This window comes from Daphnia pulex, chromosome 12 (assembly GCF_021134715.1).
Source record: "Daphnia pulex isolate KAP4 chromosome 12, ASM2113471v1".
Lineage (NCBI taxonomy): Eukaryota > Metazoa > Arthropoda > Branchiopoda > Diplostraca > Daphniidae > Daphnia > Daphnia pulex.
Window position 1 is genome coordinate 10,455,857 of NC_060028.1, and position 16,263 is coordinate 10,472,119.

Consider the following 16,263-nt stretch of genomic DNA (forward strand, 5'->3'; position numbering starts at 1 on the left):
GTTGAACAAATAATAAACATGCCTTCGCGATTGGGAAACCAGCGAGGAGGAGATTGGGGGGGAGGGGGGCAATTGATTTTCATTAGCTAGAAGAAGTCGTGGTTTGTTTTAATAAGGTTGACATAAAATCCTTTGTCTATCACATCCATATACCTACCTATATAACAACATCTATTCCTCAAATCCCATAACTTCCACCAACACCCATTTCTTGGACCCTCATTTCCCCACAAATGTCAAATATCTATAATATGTAAAATTTACTGTTGAATAAATAAACCATCTATAAAATATATAAACCTCATTTTATTCTGGAACACTTACAAAATAAATAATTCATTAAACAGAGCGTCCGGTTCGAGACATTTTTTTTTGTGCGAGGCTTTTTAGCAAGCAATCCGCCACCCAATTTGACAAAAAGTGATAGTTTGTTTTCACGGAAATTTCGTCAGACGGTTACAAAATTTCTAATTCAACAATCTGATGTAGAAATTTGCATATAGTCTACTGGTGCAAATTGCGATTCTGTAAACCTGATTAATTTAGGTGATGTGTTAAAAGCAATTGTGGGTTTTTTAACACATCTCCTAAATAATCAAGCTTAAAGAATCGCAATTTGCACCAGTAGACTAGATGCAAATTTCTACATCAGATTGTTGAATTAGAAATTTTGTAACCGTCTGACGAAATTTCCGTGAAAACAAACTATCACTTTTTGTCAAATTGGGTGGCGGATTGCTTGCTAAAACTCGCACATGCAGTGTCGGCGTAGATCCAGGGAGATTACCTGGAAATGGAAGAGGAGAGAAGAGTGCGAGGCAAGTTTTACTGGGGAGCGATTAGTCATACTAGGCTTCCGGGTTAGACTCATGACCCTCTAAAAGTTTTCGTCGGATCATGCGCCTTCCAAGTCCCCGTTCGACCAGAGCCCTCCCCTCCTCCTGGTTTCACAGCGGGTGAGTGAACACCGGCGGGCGCTGGTTAGTGGTTAGTTAGGGAAATGGGGCCAAAGAAAGAAGGGAGCCCAGACATGCACTTGTTTTATCTAACAACTACACAATTTTTCAGTCTTGAATGACAGCATTCTCTTGAATTATAGCATCACCAATGGATGAAGTCCATGATAAGTAGCGAAGGAGTTACCCTGTAGACAGCATGAACATTTATTAGTTTGAGAATAATTTTTCAACAATATTTGAGCGACAGAAAGCAATACCTCAAATCAAGCTTAAGAAAGTAAAAAGGGAGATTCAAGGGAAACAGCCAACAGGTTACCAAACAAGGTAGTGTACATTGTTGACTGTCAGTCAGTCCTTTTTCTTCAACATGACTTTACTTAAAGTCTGTCATGCAAATTTAGAAACCTATAGTTTCAAACCTGTAAATACAAAATAAGAAAATTAGGTCACCTTGTTAATAATTTGTGTCATCAATGTGCTTGACAACTATGAAAATAAACTATCTAAAAGAATAATTAAACAGTAATCAGTATACTGCAGTTGAAATCTTCTTATAACCAGCATAGACGTGAGTGCAGATCAATACTTTGAATACATATTAGACTGCAACAAAGAAAGTTCCTTGACATGACAAGTGAACTTACACTTGAAACCACCAAACAGTTAGCCAAGGTTCTCTAGAAGATGGAATAAGAGATTTGTCCGTGATGGGGTTGGTGATCTAGCAAGTCCAATTCTTACAGCAGATAATTATAATGAATCCTAATAAAAGATGAGAAGATTGTATGTTTTTCAACAATACTGTAATAAAGCTAGTGTTGGTAGTTACCTGTGTCATTTCGATGGCACATGTTGAACAAAATAGTCAACGGTAGGCTACGTTTCCTCCTGTAAGTTGGTGAGAAACACTAAGGTTATCCAACATGTACACGGAATAGAACACATCACCGACAAGTTACAAACGAAATTACTCGAATTAACCTATGTGTCCATTTGTAACTTTCGAAGAAAATAGCTGTAGCTGAAGATAGATTTAGACAACGAGCCGACATAAGCCCACATTTGACAACACAATATTCCTTCACGCCATCTATTAGACACGTCCAAAACTCACTATCTAAAGGACCGGCTTTAGATAGTCACAAAAGTCACAAAAGTAAATCAAAAAGACATTTTCTGTTTGCTTTAGCTGGCAAGGAGTCTTTAGAATTGTGCAGAGAACAAAGCTCACTTGCTAGTTTTATGCAAATTTTCCGGAAGTATACCGGAAGTAAGCGATAGCGCCTCAACCATTGAGCTGCCGACCAAATAAACCAAATATTCGTGATCTACGTGAAATTTGGGGTCGATTAGATGTAATTTAAACTAAATCCAGATTTTGGCCAAAATCGAGAATTTTCCTGAACTATAGTTCAGGAAAATTCTCAAAACCGGAAGTACGAAAACGTACAAAACAAAACATGAACTTTACCACAAATTTGACGAGGATCACGAATATGTGGTTGTTTTGTGCGTCGAATGAATATTTACTGAACTACTGACTAAAATGAGAAAACCGGAAGTAGAAAAAAAAAACATATTATTTAAAATCTAACAAGTGAGCTTTGTTGCTGAAATAGAAACTGACAGTTATCAAAAAAAAGTTCTTTGTAGTAGTAGCGAGAAATTTCTTCAGAGAGGTGCAAAGTAAGATTCTGACAGGTAAAAAATTATCAAAGACCATGCCGTCTAACGTCAGAAAGAAGAAACGTTTAACAAAAGTAACATGAAAACAATGTCCGCTCTAGCTCGGTGACACTAAATTGAAAGAACTAACAAACAAAGGTAACAAATAATTTTCATACAGCTCACGTAATATTCCCCCTGTCAAATTTCACCAAAAAGCCACCACGCAGCATGACACATCACAAAAGACGAAATCCTCAAGGTGATAATAGACGCCAGTTCAACTTCTACACTGAGGAAAAGGCACTCAAGGCGGTTATATCCGTTCATGTACCTTGTCTGCAAGTGATTCCCGACGTTTCAGCACCTAGGCAACAGTGCTTGGACAGTGGATTGCTGAAAGGAAAAACACCTAGTTGGTAAGGTAAACCTGCCGTTATTCAGAATGTGTTTCTATTCACTGTGGCCTTCTACTAGGCTACATACTACAAGGCAACAGCAAATGTAAGATCAATCACAACGGATGGTGAGGATGAAAAATCCTTTCCACACTACCCTGTCTCACAACAACAGCAAGTTCCGGGCACATGTGATCCTCACACTAGGGACTGGGCATCTGATTGTTTTAATAATCACCTGTATCACCCTTTTAGCTTTATTCCTGTCATTCTGCACTTTACCTAATCTGTGATAAATCTTTCTTTTTGAATGAACATGTTTTGTTTGTTTTTTAATTTAGCAGACAAACGAGACAGAAATCAATTCACAACCGTCACAACTGTTAACTGTGTTTATTTATCCTAGAGAATCCAACAAGTGCGATCGTACGTCATCTAACAGCAGGATCCATTGTTAAAATGGAAATTTACGTGTCGCAGTTCAGTAGCCAAAAGGATAAATAACAAAGCACCTCACCAAACGTTAATAAAAACTAACATTTCCTAGATTCATCGCAAATAAGATGCGTTAACACTGGAAATTTATCAAAAAATGAAATGAAACTTTTACACGTACATGTTATGTTACTTTGAATTCACTTCATTCATTAAGACTCAAATGCTGAAGTCAAACCGGGTAATATTACCCGCACTCGGCAAAATCCTGATCTGATACATCATCGTTATCAGCGATTTCACCGTCGTCTCCACCTGCGAACAAATTGTAATCTCGTCAGTAAATCAATTACATGCGGTTACCACAAACAGATGAGACGCAACGGTCAACTATGAAAATATTCATCATATAGGTTCTGTTGTAGGGTTTATAAGGATGGCAATTAAGTGAAAAAAGCATTTGTTCCACATTAACATTAAGGTAATGAACCTTAGGAACGGAACAAAACTACAAAGAATATGACGACAACGTAAGTAATTACGCCAACTCTATCGACAATTTAGAAAATACAAACTGAAAATTGTACATGATAGAACGAAGGTTAATTGGAAATTGCCATTATGCACAAGAGAAAGCTTCTAAGAAATTCCATAAAATACCTGTATCGCGACGACGTCGTCTGTTAGCGCTCCTGACAGAATGCGGAGGTGGATCAGTTTCGCCATGAACCAAGGAATTCCGGTAGAACAAGAGAGGTTCCCATTCTCGACGAGGTGAAAGCCTTCCCATGGTCAGCATTCGGTCCAAAAACTGTAAAACCACCTTTTTGTCTTGTTTTAGCAGTTTGTTTGAAAACTCGCCACAAATTTCAAGAAACCCTAAATTAGGAGGAGGGCCAATTGGATTATTTGGATTCTCGAGTGGATTTGTGGCAAAAATAATTCCATCTCTATGAAGGGCGGTGATAGCTTCGCGATTTTTCACCATATCGAGTCCAAATGACATGGCAAATTTTTTGGCCAATTCCTACGGACAAATTTATTACAATTATTATTATTTCATTACAAATATTCGCGTGAAAAGTAATGCTGTCAGTAAAGTTTAAATTTGTTTGATACCTTGACACTAAGAAATTCTTCTGACTGCCGATCAATACGACTTCCACCATCCCTTGTCAGATCGTGAAACAACAATGAGAGACTAAGAACCATAGTTTTTGCACTGGTAATTTTGTTGATGTTTCGAGTTTTTCCCAATAATGTCTTAATGATGTCACCGTAATCATCGTAATACTTGACATAGTGTCTAATAACACCTGCCGCAGCTTTTACAGGCAAGACGTTGCAAGCCACGAGTTTGCAGAAAACCGATAAATAGTTCCGGCGATTGTGCAACTTTTCAATTTTTTTATGTTCGTCGCCTTCGTCGTCTACATCTTCTTCTTCTTCTTCAACAAACACATAAGTCTGAATGAAGTTTTCCAGAATTTGTTGTAGGTCACGATCAGGCTCGTAAACAAGCGGTTTTAACTGAGGATTGTCTTTTAGACGCTTGCTAAAACATATAAGCAAATCCCCTACAGACACGTATGCCTAAAAAACAAAATTATAAATACGCGTGAAATGACAAGAATTTTTACACTAACAATACCAACCTCTTCTCTAAAATCAGCAACGTTCGAAGTGATTAGCTCAGTCATCAAAGACATGTAGGCGTCCAAATGATCTCTTAATTGTTTCTGTTGTTGAGCGGCAGACGTTCCTTGTCCAGAACAGTTTTTGAATTGCAGAAGCTCCCATAAAACAGCAGAATGGCAAGCTGAAATGCAATATTTTATAGCCTAAAAAATTTATTGCATATTATTTTGAGGAAATAAAACCAAGAAAATCACTAGATACTTCAAGTGGCATTTTCCGATTTAGGTTTATAGTTTCTTGAATTGCGGCAAACAGAGAATCCCACAAATTCCAGGTCCCAAGATTGTGATGTGACGAGAATAAGGCAATTTTTTTCAAACCCAATACCAGCGTAAACACCGCATCTTTGTTGGGCTCTTCGTCCTATAAAAACACACAAATTAGTATGTAAGACGTGAAAAAAAAATTTGCAAACTAAATAAATTCTTACGCCAGCAATCAGTGTCACATAATTTTCATAATCTTGTTCGCATTTCTTAACGAGATGATCAATTAAAGTGTTCCTTGTTAAATCACATCGAGAAGATATGGCGTAATCTTCATCACAAAGAAATTTCAACGCTTTAGCGCAGCCTTCCAGCACTTCTGTTGTGGTGTGTCTTTCTACTATATTCTGGATCAAGCGCAATAACGAATCTAGACTCTGTAATTTGAGAAGTTAAGTATCTCAGCCTTTTGTAAACAATATCATAAATTAAACGAACTCACCTTCTCTTGACGTGAGGTAGTATAGATTTCCATATTAAGGTATTGAGGGATTGACAAGAGGTTTGCAACTTGTTCGGGATCAGTCATATATTTCCCGAGTAACAGAGGAAGAGTTGGTATGAAATGTTCAGTAAGTCGTACACGGTGACCTTGGGTTTGTCTGGTTTCTTTGACGGTAGGAATCTGTAATAATAATAATTTATATGAAAACCTCCACTACTACATGTTGTATGTTTACATGATAAGCACATTAAAAATAATTAATCGGTTACCTTTCTCATAGACCCTCGACCTGCAGGTGGTTCTCCAGTCGCAACTTGTTTAATGCAGCATGTCATCAACTCGATCAAAGCTGTTTCCTGCTGATCGTCCAAAGGCTCTTCGTCTGGCCCAGGTTCTTCAATTAACAAATCCGTCATGCACTCCCAGTCTTTCATCATTTCATTTGAGTCGATTAAGGAGTCGATCAAATATGCTCCGTGTTCATGCAACTATTAAGTATTTGTGTTTAATAATTTATTTGAATTGTTATTTGATTGGATTTCACCTCAGATTCAATGAAAAATTGAACCAAATCACGAATGAGAGGTGTGTTAGGTAGTCTCTTTTTGCCACGGAGAGTACGTGGAGCTGGATGACTGGTAGCATTAAGTGTGAATAGTCGCTCTTTAAGGAATTCGCCGGCAGCTTGTGCAAGGGCTCGATGAGAAGAGAACACCAACTCGTAAACTGACTCACAATCCTTGTCTGATAACATTTCTTGGTGATACTTCTGCATAGTGATAACCAAACGAACAGCTTGGACTGAAACATCATAGTCTTTGTCTAGCGTCATCGAAACGACACGATCCTAAATATAATATTTAAAGTATTGTTAGTTGACTAAGCAAAAATTGTGTACTTTATTCACCTTAAATTTGCTGGTAAAAAGTTCCAGTTTTTCTTTAAGCTCTTGTGAAGCATACAGCGGTTGGAGAGCTTGAAGACATTTTAAACGAACATCGGCAACTTTGTCGTACAAATTCCACCCAATATACTTCAGGTTAGAATCATCAAGAAAATTTTGGGGAAACCGTTTCATCCAAATGCCTATTTCCGTCATACAAATGGCTCGAATATCGGGAACGATATCTCGGTAACGATGGACAAACACCGACTTGAATAAGTAAGTCAACATGTTTTTAATGTCATGCATGTTTTCTTCAAGTTCTTCGTGTTTGGCAAGCAATCCTTCAAGGCGATCACTGGCTCGTTTATCCTGTGTTTTCCGACGCTCAACTTCATACTGACGAGACGTGTTGTCAAGATGAACCGACACAGTCAGAGCCACATCAACCAGGGCAGTCATTAATTTCATAACTAAAACAAATACCTTTAAAATTTGTGAAGAAGAAAAATAAAGAATAAGGAAAATAATTTTACCAGCTAAGGTGGCAGTATGACGAAACGCTCGGACTTGTGAATCAGAAAGACCAGTAAGAAGTGAAATAACGTTATCCATCAGGTATTGTTCATAAATTATGGAATATTGGCACTGCTTCACGAGTGTGTGTACGAAGTCGCAGAAGTTGCTTCGAAATTTTCTCCATTGTGGTCCAGACATGACCAACGGATATTCTCCACTATCCTAAAGTACAAGTTTATTATTTATACTACACAGTTAAATCTCCATTTGCTACCCAAATTAATCAAAACTATTATACCTCATCAAACTTTTTTGTCATATCGCGGATAACTGCGGCATGATCCATGCTACTTGGTATTTTAGATGGTATTTTCCCGTTGCATCCTGAAGCACTAATGAAGAACTGCATTATAGCGTTCAACCCTGAGTCACGGTCAGCCTTGTACTGCTCAATCCATTCATCTACAATGTGCTGCAATCGGCAATAAAATGTTTGAAGTTTGAATTTTAGGAAACATTTTTACAGTTGAGGAATTGAGTACTTCAATACCTGTAAGGAGCTTTTGCCATTCCTGATAATACTAAATAAATCGCTTTCATCTTCAACATTAGCAACATGTTCCGTCTCTGAATGTTTCTTTGACCGTCCTCTACGTCGAAGAGAAGGACGTGTGGATGTGGGAGTACCTTCTGGGCTAGATACTAATTTCTGAGAATTTGCAGTAACTGCAGGGGCCTTCTTCCCAGTAGGAGTAACTGAAGCTATAAAAAGCATTTAAAAATTACGTTAAAATACAACAAAAGGTCAAAAGAGATTTATACTTTGGCCACGAGCACTTTCAGGTGTCTGTCCATGCCCAACAGAAAGAGTTGGGACTGTGGTATTTAAAGCCTGGTTTGAACTGAGAACATTCAAATTCTGCTGCACAGGGACACTATTTTTATCATGGTCCATTTTGGAAGGTGTATCGAAATCATAATGTGGGTGTACATTTTCACATTTTTCACTGAATGAATTATTGCATTTCAATGAAGTTAGAATTTCACTTAACAATGTTTAGAAAGATTTCAAACCTTTGCTGATCCATTGGAGTTTGCTGCTCATCTAAATAAGAAGTGGATGGTGGTTCAAAATCCTCGAGAGGATTGTCCATCTTTACTTTTTTCCCTCTTCTACGTTGCATTTCTAGTTCTTTAGGCTGAGTAATTACTCTATAACATTATAATGAATCATTTAATTTTAAAAATTTATGGATAATGTTATAGTATGTAATGTACTATTGTTTGGTCACAACACACAATTGGCCTAGTGCATTCATAGGTTTTTTAAGAAATAAGGTGGTTAACTGATACAGAGGTGACTTACTTTGTTCTGTTATTTATAATATTTTCCTTGGAAAATAACCGTCGATCATGAAATAACACAGCAACAAACTGAAAGCTAGCTTTTTGTTTGAGTGTTAGAACGTGCTTTAGAGACCGGCTTCATCAGAGCAATGATTCAAATCCAATCATGAGAGGGCAGACCGGCAGAGACCCAGAGAGGCTGAGAACATGCACGTGAGTCATCTGCTACTTGATTTTCATTGTAAATTCAGGCCAGGCTGAAACCAGTACTGTTCTCGCTATTGATTTTCTCTGATTATTTAATAGAAAATACATACACAAATAATAAAATAGTTTTCTATTTTGATGTTGTTGTAAATTACCCCATATCAATGGTACCAGACTACCAGTTAATTGAATTAGAAGGGTCCAATTTCAACGGCAAGATTTTTAAGATGGCGCTGCCCAACGGAATATAGCCTACGGAAAATGTATCAATCCGATCCCTTGCTGAGGCGCGAGTTTAAGGACCAACCTGCTTGCTTTGAATGTTTTTCTGATTTTTGTCTAAAAATAAATTTAGGTTTGCTGTGAAGGTACGAAATTTGGATGCTGTTGATTTCCAGTTTTAGGAGGACAATGTTGTTTAGATAGGAATGTAGGAAAAGAAGATATTACGACTCGTTTAATACCGCATCGGATTTAACCAGATATAACTACCGCTAGTACAATAGTATCCCAGATCACCAAAATGACGAGTGTTTGATTCCTTGCTTCACCTAATCTCACTTCTTATCTCATCTTCCTTTCTGTTAAGCGTCCAATTACTATAAAGACCGTCTATCATGAAAATCGCCAACACCTCTCGTGTCTTGACTAGAGAGTGCGGCCATCAAATGAGGTTTCTTTTATTTAATTTTCACTTTTTTCAACAAGCCACACGGGTATTTTTAAATTTTACAAACGAAGTGATAACAGGGCCAAAAAAATCCCCCGTTGCACTCTAAAATGTGTACCAAAAATCCCCAGCCATGTCTACAAGAGATTGATGAACTTGCCAAAAAAAAAAGGAAAATCCAATGGAAATTATTTTTTTTTTACCACCTACTTGCTATTCTTTTAATACGTATACTGTGGGTTTCCAGGGATATACCGGGATTTCCCAACACGATTTTTGCACTCGTTGTTGCGGACTGTAACTGACGTCAACAGATTTCCCCTGAAAGTGAGAAACTTTGCTCCCAAATTTAGAACTAGAACAACTGAGGGGAATAACCCCGCCAATTACTTATAGAGAACTAGCCAAGATAAAAAAAAAAAAAAAACGTGGCTAAAATCACGTTTTCGTTGCGGTCTATAGTTCGATCAGAAATATGACGAGTTAACACAGAAAAATAAAGTTTCGTGGGTCTCTTAATTATTTCGTAAACCGGAATGATCAGACCGTTCGACAATATATAGGTTACTACTTTACTGAACTAAGCTCGCTTACATTAAGGTAGGATTGTTCAGGAGCCTGCAGATATGCATTCAAAAATTCCATTTATGAAATTGAGTTTGTCCGCATGACGTCAGCGTGATCAAGGTCGTTCCTTTTCCTCCAGACTTTATCCGCTGTCGTTTTTCTTCTCTTATTCGCCGTCGTCACTTTCTCTTCTTCTCCTTATTGGTGAGCTGTCGGCAAGCGTCGATCAAAGCAACAGCAGCAGAGATCAACGAATCGAGCGGCCTTATAAACCACCGGCATTCGTCTCATTTCCACACCAGTCGATTAACGGAACACAACAGCGAGAAAATCAGCGAATAGAATCTTACTTAAAATGCTGGCTATTAGATCACTATTCTTCTTCGTCTTGGTGGCGTGCATCGCTTCTTTGGTCTCGGCCGCACCACGTAAGTTCCTTCAAATTTACCTAATTGAAATAAATAATTAGTATCTCGTAGATTGCATCAATTAATGAAAATGAAATATATTTTCACATGCAGAGAACCGAGTTTCACGTGCTGCCAGCGGATGTTTCCTTCCAGTATATGTAGGACACTGCAAAATGTATTGGGATCGATATTATTACGATCCATCCAGCAGGTCGTGCAAGTCTTTTGTCTACGGTGGATGTCATGGAAATAGCAACAATTTCCACACGCTCAACGAATGCAGATTAGCGTGTCTAAACTAAATGTGAAAAACTGCTTTTTTTTTTGTCTAAATTTATTCCTTTCCTTTAACTTGTTAATTTGATGAGAACTCGAGACATTTTAATCTAAAAGTTTATTTATTCCACCCGCACTACAAAATAAAGATTGATTTTAACCAAAAAGGGGTACGCCCATTTTATTTTACAGTGATGACAGTTTGCGTGCCCAAAGACAAACTTTTAAGCAAATAAATTAGCCAAACGTATATTTAAATGCCGGTTTTTACTTCGTTAAATTCTAATTGCAATTGATAGTATAACAACATTCGGTGGTGTCTTCATCAAGGATGAATTGGGAAAACTCTAAGCAAAATTTGGGGGTATTATGTAAAATTGAATTGTGAAAAGTTTGTTATTTTTTATTTTTTAATTCTTTAATTCAATTAATTAAATGCATATTTTAATGTTAAGTTGAGCAAGAGGGTTATTTTAGTTGCTTATTAGGGGTTTTGGCTAAATTATCCAATATTCTTCGTCAGATTAGGTCAGATTATCAAATGAGGCAAACAGCCCAACAAACAGCCCCCAAATTAAGGCTAGCAGAATATGTGGTTAACGGTAAACTCACCATATTGGATCATGAATCTAAGATGTGTTCCGCTAATCGCCGCTAATATTAAACATGACACGTTATTTAATAGTTGCTTTCCAATTAAGTTTATCATATATACAGTATCGTTCTTCACACGAAGAAATATTTGAATTTACATCCTGTTGCCCATCTTACAAAGTACAATACCTTGTTCCTATTTCTTATTTTACTTAATGCGAAAAGAAATTTGGGGGAAGAAAGGTTGATTCGGGAGTGTAAAATAAGTGGCTTGATCGCGGGACATGGAAAATATTCAGAAAAAAACGCAAGAGATTGAATAGTTGTCTTACCTTTTAATGTCGTGAGCTGTTCACAAATACAATCTAGGTCCGAACTCCGAAGCAATATCGCTTTATTGAAAGCAGGGCGATGCAGATGGCACCGTCAGTGGTATTACATGTCACAATCATCCCGGCGATGCTGAAGAATTGCAGAAAATAAAATCTATCATCACAGAAGAGAAAATGTCAACACTCACAGAGCGACAATGATGGATGGAATTTCAAATTTGTCTTACTGAATTGGATTGGAATCCCTTCATCTATTGGACGTCGCTTGGATCGCGTTCATCAAGTTATTATTCGCTCTTTTGTCGCCTTTCATTCTAGTTCCTTTCAGTGGACAAATCACTTCCAGTTTGATGTCAGATGCGATTTGATGGTTTATGTCCTCCGTTCCGACGGATCGTCCGAGAATAAACCTGCGAAACATTTAAAAATTCGATATATCACTAATATAAAAGTAAGAATCGTAATATTTTTTCCTATTACAGGCAATGATTTGAACTTGTAGGCCTACTTACGAAAAAGTCTAAAATGATTGGAATCGTATCCTAACACCAAAACATTATATTATAGCAAAAATAACCCAGTTTTCGTTGTCAACGTCGAAACTGTCTGGTGTCCCAATGCAAAATTGTTGTTAGTTTAATAATCACATGTAGAATAGGGCTTGAAAAATCCTGTGATTTCTGGTGAAATGTTTTATCTAGCTACGGCTGTTCCTGATGTGATTACTTTTGGTCAAGTTCATGGTTATTTTGCTGCTGGATTATTTAGAAGCATAATTTCAATATTTGCAAACCGCACTCGACAGCCTAAATTTGTTGCTGTGTTTGGTACTGTGTAACATTGGCTTTACCAGTTTGATGAAGATCCACCTTTTAGAGAAAGTTTTCTTTGTTGCAGTTAGCAGCATGGAGATACTGAATCTGAAAGTTCAGTGAGGCGATGGCTATGTAAATTGATAACCCAGGGCATTGATTTTACTCCTTTGATTTAACTTTTAGCAACGTAAAGGCGGTAAAGGTGACGGGATATACCCATAGACAACATATTGCGATTAGGCAATCGAGAGACTAAACAAAATTACGCGAACCGGCAAACGGTCTCTTTTGCCAAGTGCGAGCTAGAATTACAATAAAACTATTTTATTAATTAGTTAAACTTTTACCACTTTTACCACGCTGGAGTAATAGGCAAATCCGACAAATCGTGATATTCGTGACCACCATTATGAAAACAAATACTACAGACGAACTGTCGTGATCCCCAGCATTGCCAATTTATGAAGTTTGAAGCCGCTTGACAGGCATGCGCAGTGCGCACATATAAATCTTTTACCAAATAAATTTAATGCTGTTTAGGTTTAAATAATTGCTTTTATTTTATATTGCTTTAAACTGAAATAGTGATGATTTATTTCCATCCAACTATTTTCTATTAAAAATTACAAATTCTTATTTTTAAACAAGTCCCGCTAGATGGCTCTACAAGACTAGAAATTTGAAAAATATAATATTTTATTTGATCTAATTTAAGTTTTAGGTGAGATGCACCTGGCAGTGTTGTTCACTTTGAGAGAATAGTAATGAAAATACGGTGTCTTAAAGTTCTACGCCTAACGATTAACCCAATACCGCCCCTCTATTTTTATCGATTTTAATTGTCAAATTATAAGCGATTGTTTTTTATGATAGCTTTCCATTTGCAATGCGGATTCGATTAATGTTGGTACAACTATTCGACGATCAGTTCGCCCTATACGTGTCCATTTTCCAAAACTCACAAGTCACAACGCCAAATACAAATTCGTAATTGATTGGATTGTGAAAACTTTACAAACTGTTATGGAGACGATTGAAGTTAATCAGCTGGAGAGCTGGAACGGTCGGTTCGCTAATGCTGTTCTGCTGATGGAAGCTTTTGAAAATCTGCTTTTCGTCTAAGTAGAGAGAAATAGGAAAGAGCTAGGGATGGACAAGTAGAGATCATTTTTGCAAAGTTGCTATGCCAACCTATACCAAGCTTCTTCCGTATATTAGTATAGTTTCCTTAGCTTGGATTTGAGCATATATATGATGTTTCTTTATTGAATTATAGTCACAGTAGTACATCAAACATTTATGCAAAAACGGCCAGAGAAAAAAAAGGCATTTTAAACAACCGGAATTGATCAAAGGAAAAGGGGGAAACACTAATTAGCCCCGGAAAGATAGTACATACTGTAGAAGGAAAATGCTCTGACTTATATAACCGACAGCAGCTTATACATTGCCTTGTTGTTGTTTTATCGTTCATTTTCCTTTTGTTTCTAATGTATTTGGTTGACAAACTAAGTGCCAAATCGATGTAAGTATGTTTTGTCGATAAGTTGACGCTGGAAGGTTTCTTATATATATAATACGGACGAGATTTACTGAGCTATAGAGACTCTCTCTCTACTGATGACAACGTGTACGTACTATATAGATCGTATAGTATAGAGCAGAGCATCTATACTTTAGGCGTTATAGGTATATGTGATTGAACATTATTAGTGGGATGGCGGATCGTATAGCCAAAGAGATGGAAGGGGGGGAAGAAGAAAGGGGAGGAAGAAGATCGGCTTATAAATGTGTATTGCCAAGCTCCAAATGAGGAAGAGTCGACACATCCCTGGAGGCAGCAGCTTTGTGACCGCTAAAGTAAAAAACCCCGCCCGACCGACCGCCCGAAAAAAGACGATGAACGGGAAAAGGGCGTGCAGACACACAAGTCCATCTTTTTTTATATTGGCGAACGGATTGAGTGTGTCCCCTTCATCTCTTTTTATATGTTGATTTTCTTCGGGGAAGATTTATACGGTTGGAAATCTATGAAATAGAGTTTTTCCTTTCATCATGTTGTTCGATCCGCCATTTGTTGGATTTGAGAACCAGCCGAGATTAAGAGAAGGCCGGCAGCAGCCAGCGGGCAGACAAGACTCGTTGGACAACTTCAATTATATGATCTATATACTTTTTTTTATCTTTTTTTAAAAAAATAAAATGATAAGAAAATGTTGGCGATCGATGGTCGGCAACTCGGCATTTAACCGGGATGCGATTAGATGAAAGCTGGAGCGTGAGATCAGGTGGTAGGCGGGACGACGAGCCAAAAAAGGAACATCGCGTGATAACATATAATGTCACGACGACGTTGAGCATCAGCACACAGCTCTCAGCTGTTGATAATGAGCATTTCTATGAACAAGTCGATATAATACTTTCGTCCCATCACAAAGCTCCCACCAGCGTGATTTCAGCCTGTGTGTGTGTAGCTGCTGCGATCCCGATATTTCCGCGTCCTTTTGTCCTTATACACACAGCGAAGCTTCTTTTTTTCGTTTCACTTTATCTTCCATAGCATATTATCCCCCCGGACTATATACAACGTCAATAGAAAAAGAAAAAAAGGCCTATGTCTTTTTTTTCGGAATGAAGGCAACCGGAAGGAAACTAGAGAGCCTTGATTGAGGATCGATCCGCCGGAAGATGAACGGCGTGATGCATGATGACCGAATGTATCCATCAAGTCAAACTCGGCGGGCAGCAGGAATCTCAAGATAAAGAGAAATAATAATAATAAAAGAAATCTATCTTATAGAATATAATAAGAAATGCCTAAAATATTGTGGGGGTTGAATGCGCGGATGGATGTACTATACGCTCTGCATGGATGGTCGCTGGTGATGTGGCCTGCCAACTGGAAATCTTGCACGACATGCGAGGCTGCTGCCTCATCACGACCACCAAGGTCCTGCTCCATCTATCGGCGGTCGATGATCGAATTGGAGTACGTCGCATGACCGACTCCGCGATGGATCCCTCCGACTCTTTTTTCCGTCTACCGCGGCGCCGCCCTTTTTCTCTATTCAATTCCTTTTGCAGCAGATATTTTGCGTCAAATACTTGTGTATAGGCCTACTGTACAAGTCATCACTACGTCAGCTCATATCATCTATAAACTCTTAAGACTCAAAGTGTTATCGAGTCCTTTCAAGTTTAATCGAATTCGAAGGATCTCAGCTCCCATAGTTGTCACGTGCTAGAGAGATTTCGGTACCTTTTTTTCCTGATGTTTGTTGTATATATTTCACGCGATGTTTGTTAGATATTGTGCAAATTCATTTTAACCTTACACAAGCCGATCCAACAGGAAACTCGTAAATGTTGAGAGCTGATGGTCCGTTCCGCTCTGTGTGTGAGGCCGGCAAAAAGGATTGACAGACACACATGAACGCTGATGGGATTCGCAAGTTTGCCGCTGCCGCTGCCGCCTTTCATCAGTCGATCCGTTAAACCGTTCGATTGAAAGTATATGTCTATAGAAAAGGGGTTTTTTGGAAGAAGGGGCTATATTCTTTAGCGTCTATTTCTTTTTCTTCCGGATGATTTTCTGTTCGTTTATTCCGCTCACAAGAGTCTCTATAGATCGAAACTGGGCGCTATCTATTCCTCTCACTCCTTTGCTTACGTATGCCTGGATGCATTTCTGCCCTCTTCGTTTCATTTTCCAAAAAATCTTATTTTAATAACATCGTCGACAATACAACAACAAACGTAAAATATTAGACCAGCTCT

The 16,263-nt window shown here is 38.0% G+C and overlaps 1 protein-coding gene and 2 long non-coding RNA genes across 7 annotated transcripts; all 3 read right to left on the reverse strand.

The window, feature by feature from the left end:
- Positions 1-1,104: 1,104 nt before the first annotated feature.
- LOC124209080 lies at positions 1,105-1,647 on the reverse strand. The gene is made up of 3 exons (XR_006880771.1): positions 1,604-1,647; positions 1,217-1,378; positions 1,105-1,144 (listed from the first exon to the last, which is right to left on the reverse strand). It is a non-coding gene; the product is annotated as an uncharacterized LOC124209080 (long non-coding RNA).
- A 1,753-nt stretch (positions 1,648-3,400) lies between these two features.
- LOC124208545 (cohesin subunit SA-1-like) lies at positions 3,401-8,792 on the reverse strand. 4 transcript variants are annotated; one of them, XR_006880502.1, is made up of 17 exons: positions 8,635-8,786; positions 8,343-8,467; positions 8,091-8,275; positions 7,819-8,030; positions 7,567-7,740; positions 7,286-7,490; positions 6,774-7,222; positions 6,411-6,713; positions 6,136-6,354; positions 5,864-6,046; positions 5,586-5,798; positions 5,357-5,518; positions 5,113-5,298; positions 4,577-5,050; positions 4,118-4,484; positions 3,639-3,772; positions 3,401-3,565 (listed from the first exon to the last, which is right to left on the reverse strand). XR_006880502.1 is itself a non-coding variant. In XM_046606362.1 (16 exons), the coding sequence occupies exons 2-16, from the start codon at positions 8,450-8,452 to the stop codon at positions 3,705-3,707; spliced, it is 3,510 nt and encodes a 1,169-aa protein (XP_046462318.1). In that variant the 5' UTR covers positions 8,453-8,480; positions 8,635-8,792; the 3' UTR covers positions 3,401-3,704. The 4 variants fall into 4 exon arrangements, 1 of the variants encoding a protein (XP_046462318.1); XR_006880501.1 differs by having other exon boundaries at positions 8,343-8,478; XR_006880503.1 differs by lacking the exon at positions 8,635-8,786 and adding an exon at positions 8,547-8,574 and having other exon boundaries at positions 8,343-8,480.
- Positions 8,793-9,933: 1,141 nt separating this feature from the next.
- Positions 9,934-12,890, reverse strand: LOC124208547. Of its 2 annotated transcripts, none has more exons than XR_006880504.1 (4): positions 12,843-12,890; positions 11,899-12,081; positions 11,672-11,825; positions 9,934-10,507 (listed from the first exon to the last, which is right to left on the reverse strand). It is a non-coding gene; the product is annotated as an uncharacterized LOC124208547 (long non-coding RNA). The 2 variants fall into 2 exon arrangements; XR_006880505.1 differs by lacking the exon at positions 9,934-10,507 and adding an exon at positions 10,653-11,399.
- Between the last annotated feature and the right edge of the window lie 3,373 nt (positions 12,891-16,263).

Bases quoted from the DNA above. Each gene is read 5' to 3' on its own strand.
- LOC124208545 (XM_046606362.1), bottom strand. From the start codon at position 8,452: ATGCAACGTAGAAGAGGGAAAAAAGTAAAGATGGACAATCCTCTCGAG. The intron at 7,491-7,566 runs GTATAATAGTTT...CTTGTACTTTAG, and splicing joins TGACAAAAAAGTTTGATGAG to GATAGTGGAGAATATCCGTT. The intron at 5,799-5,863 runs GTGAGTTCGTTT...CTCAAATTACAG, and splicing joins CTACCTCACGTCAAGAGAAG to AGTCTAGATTCGTTATTGCG.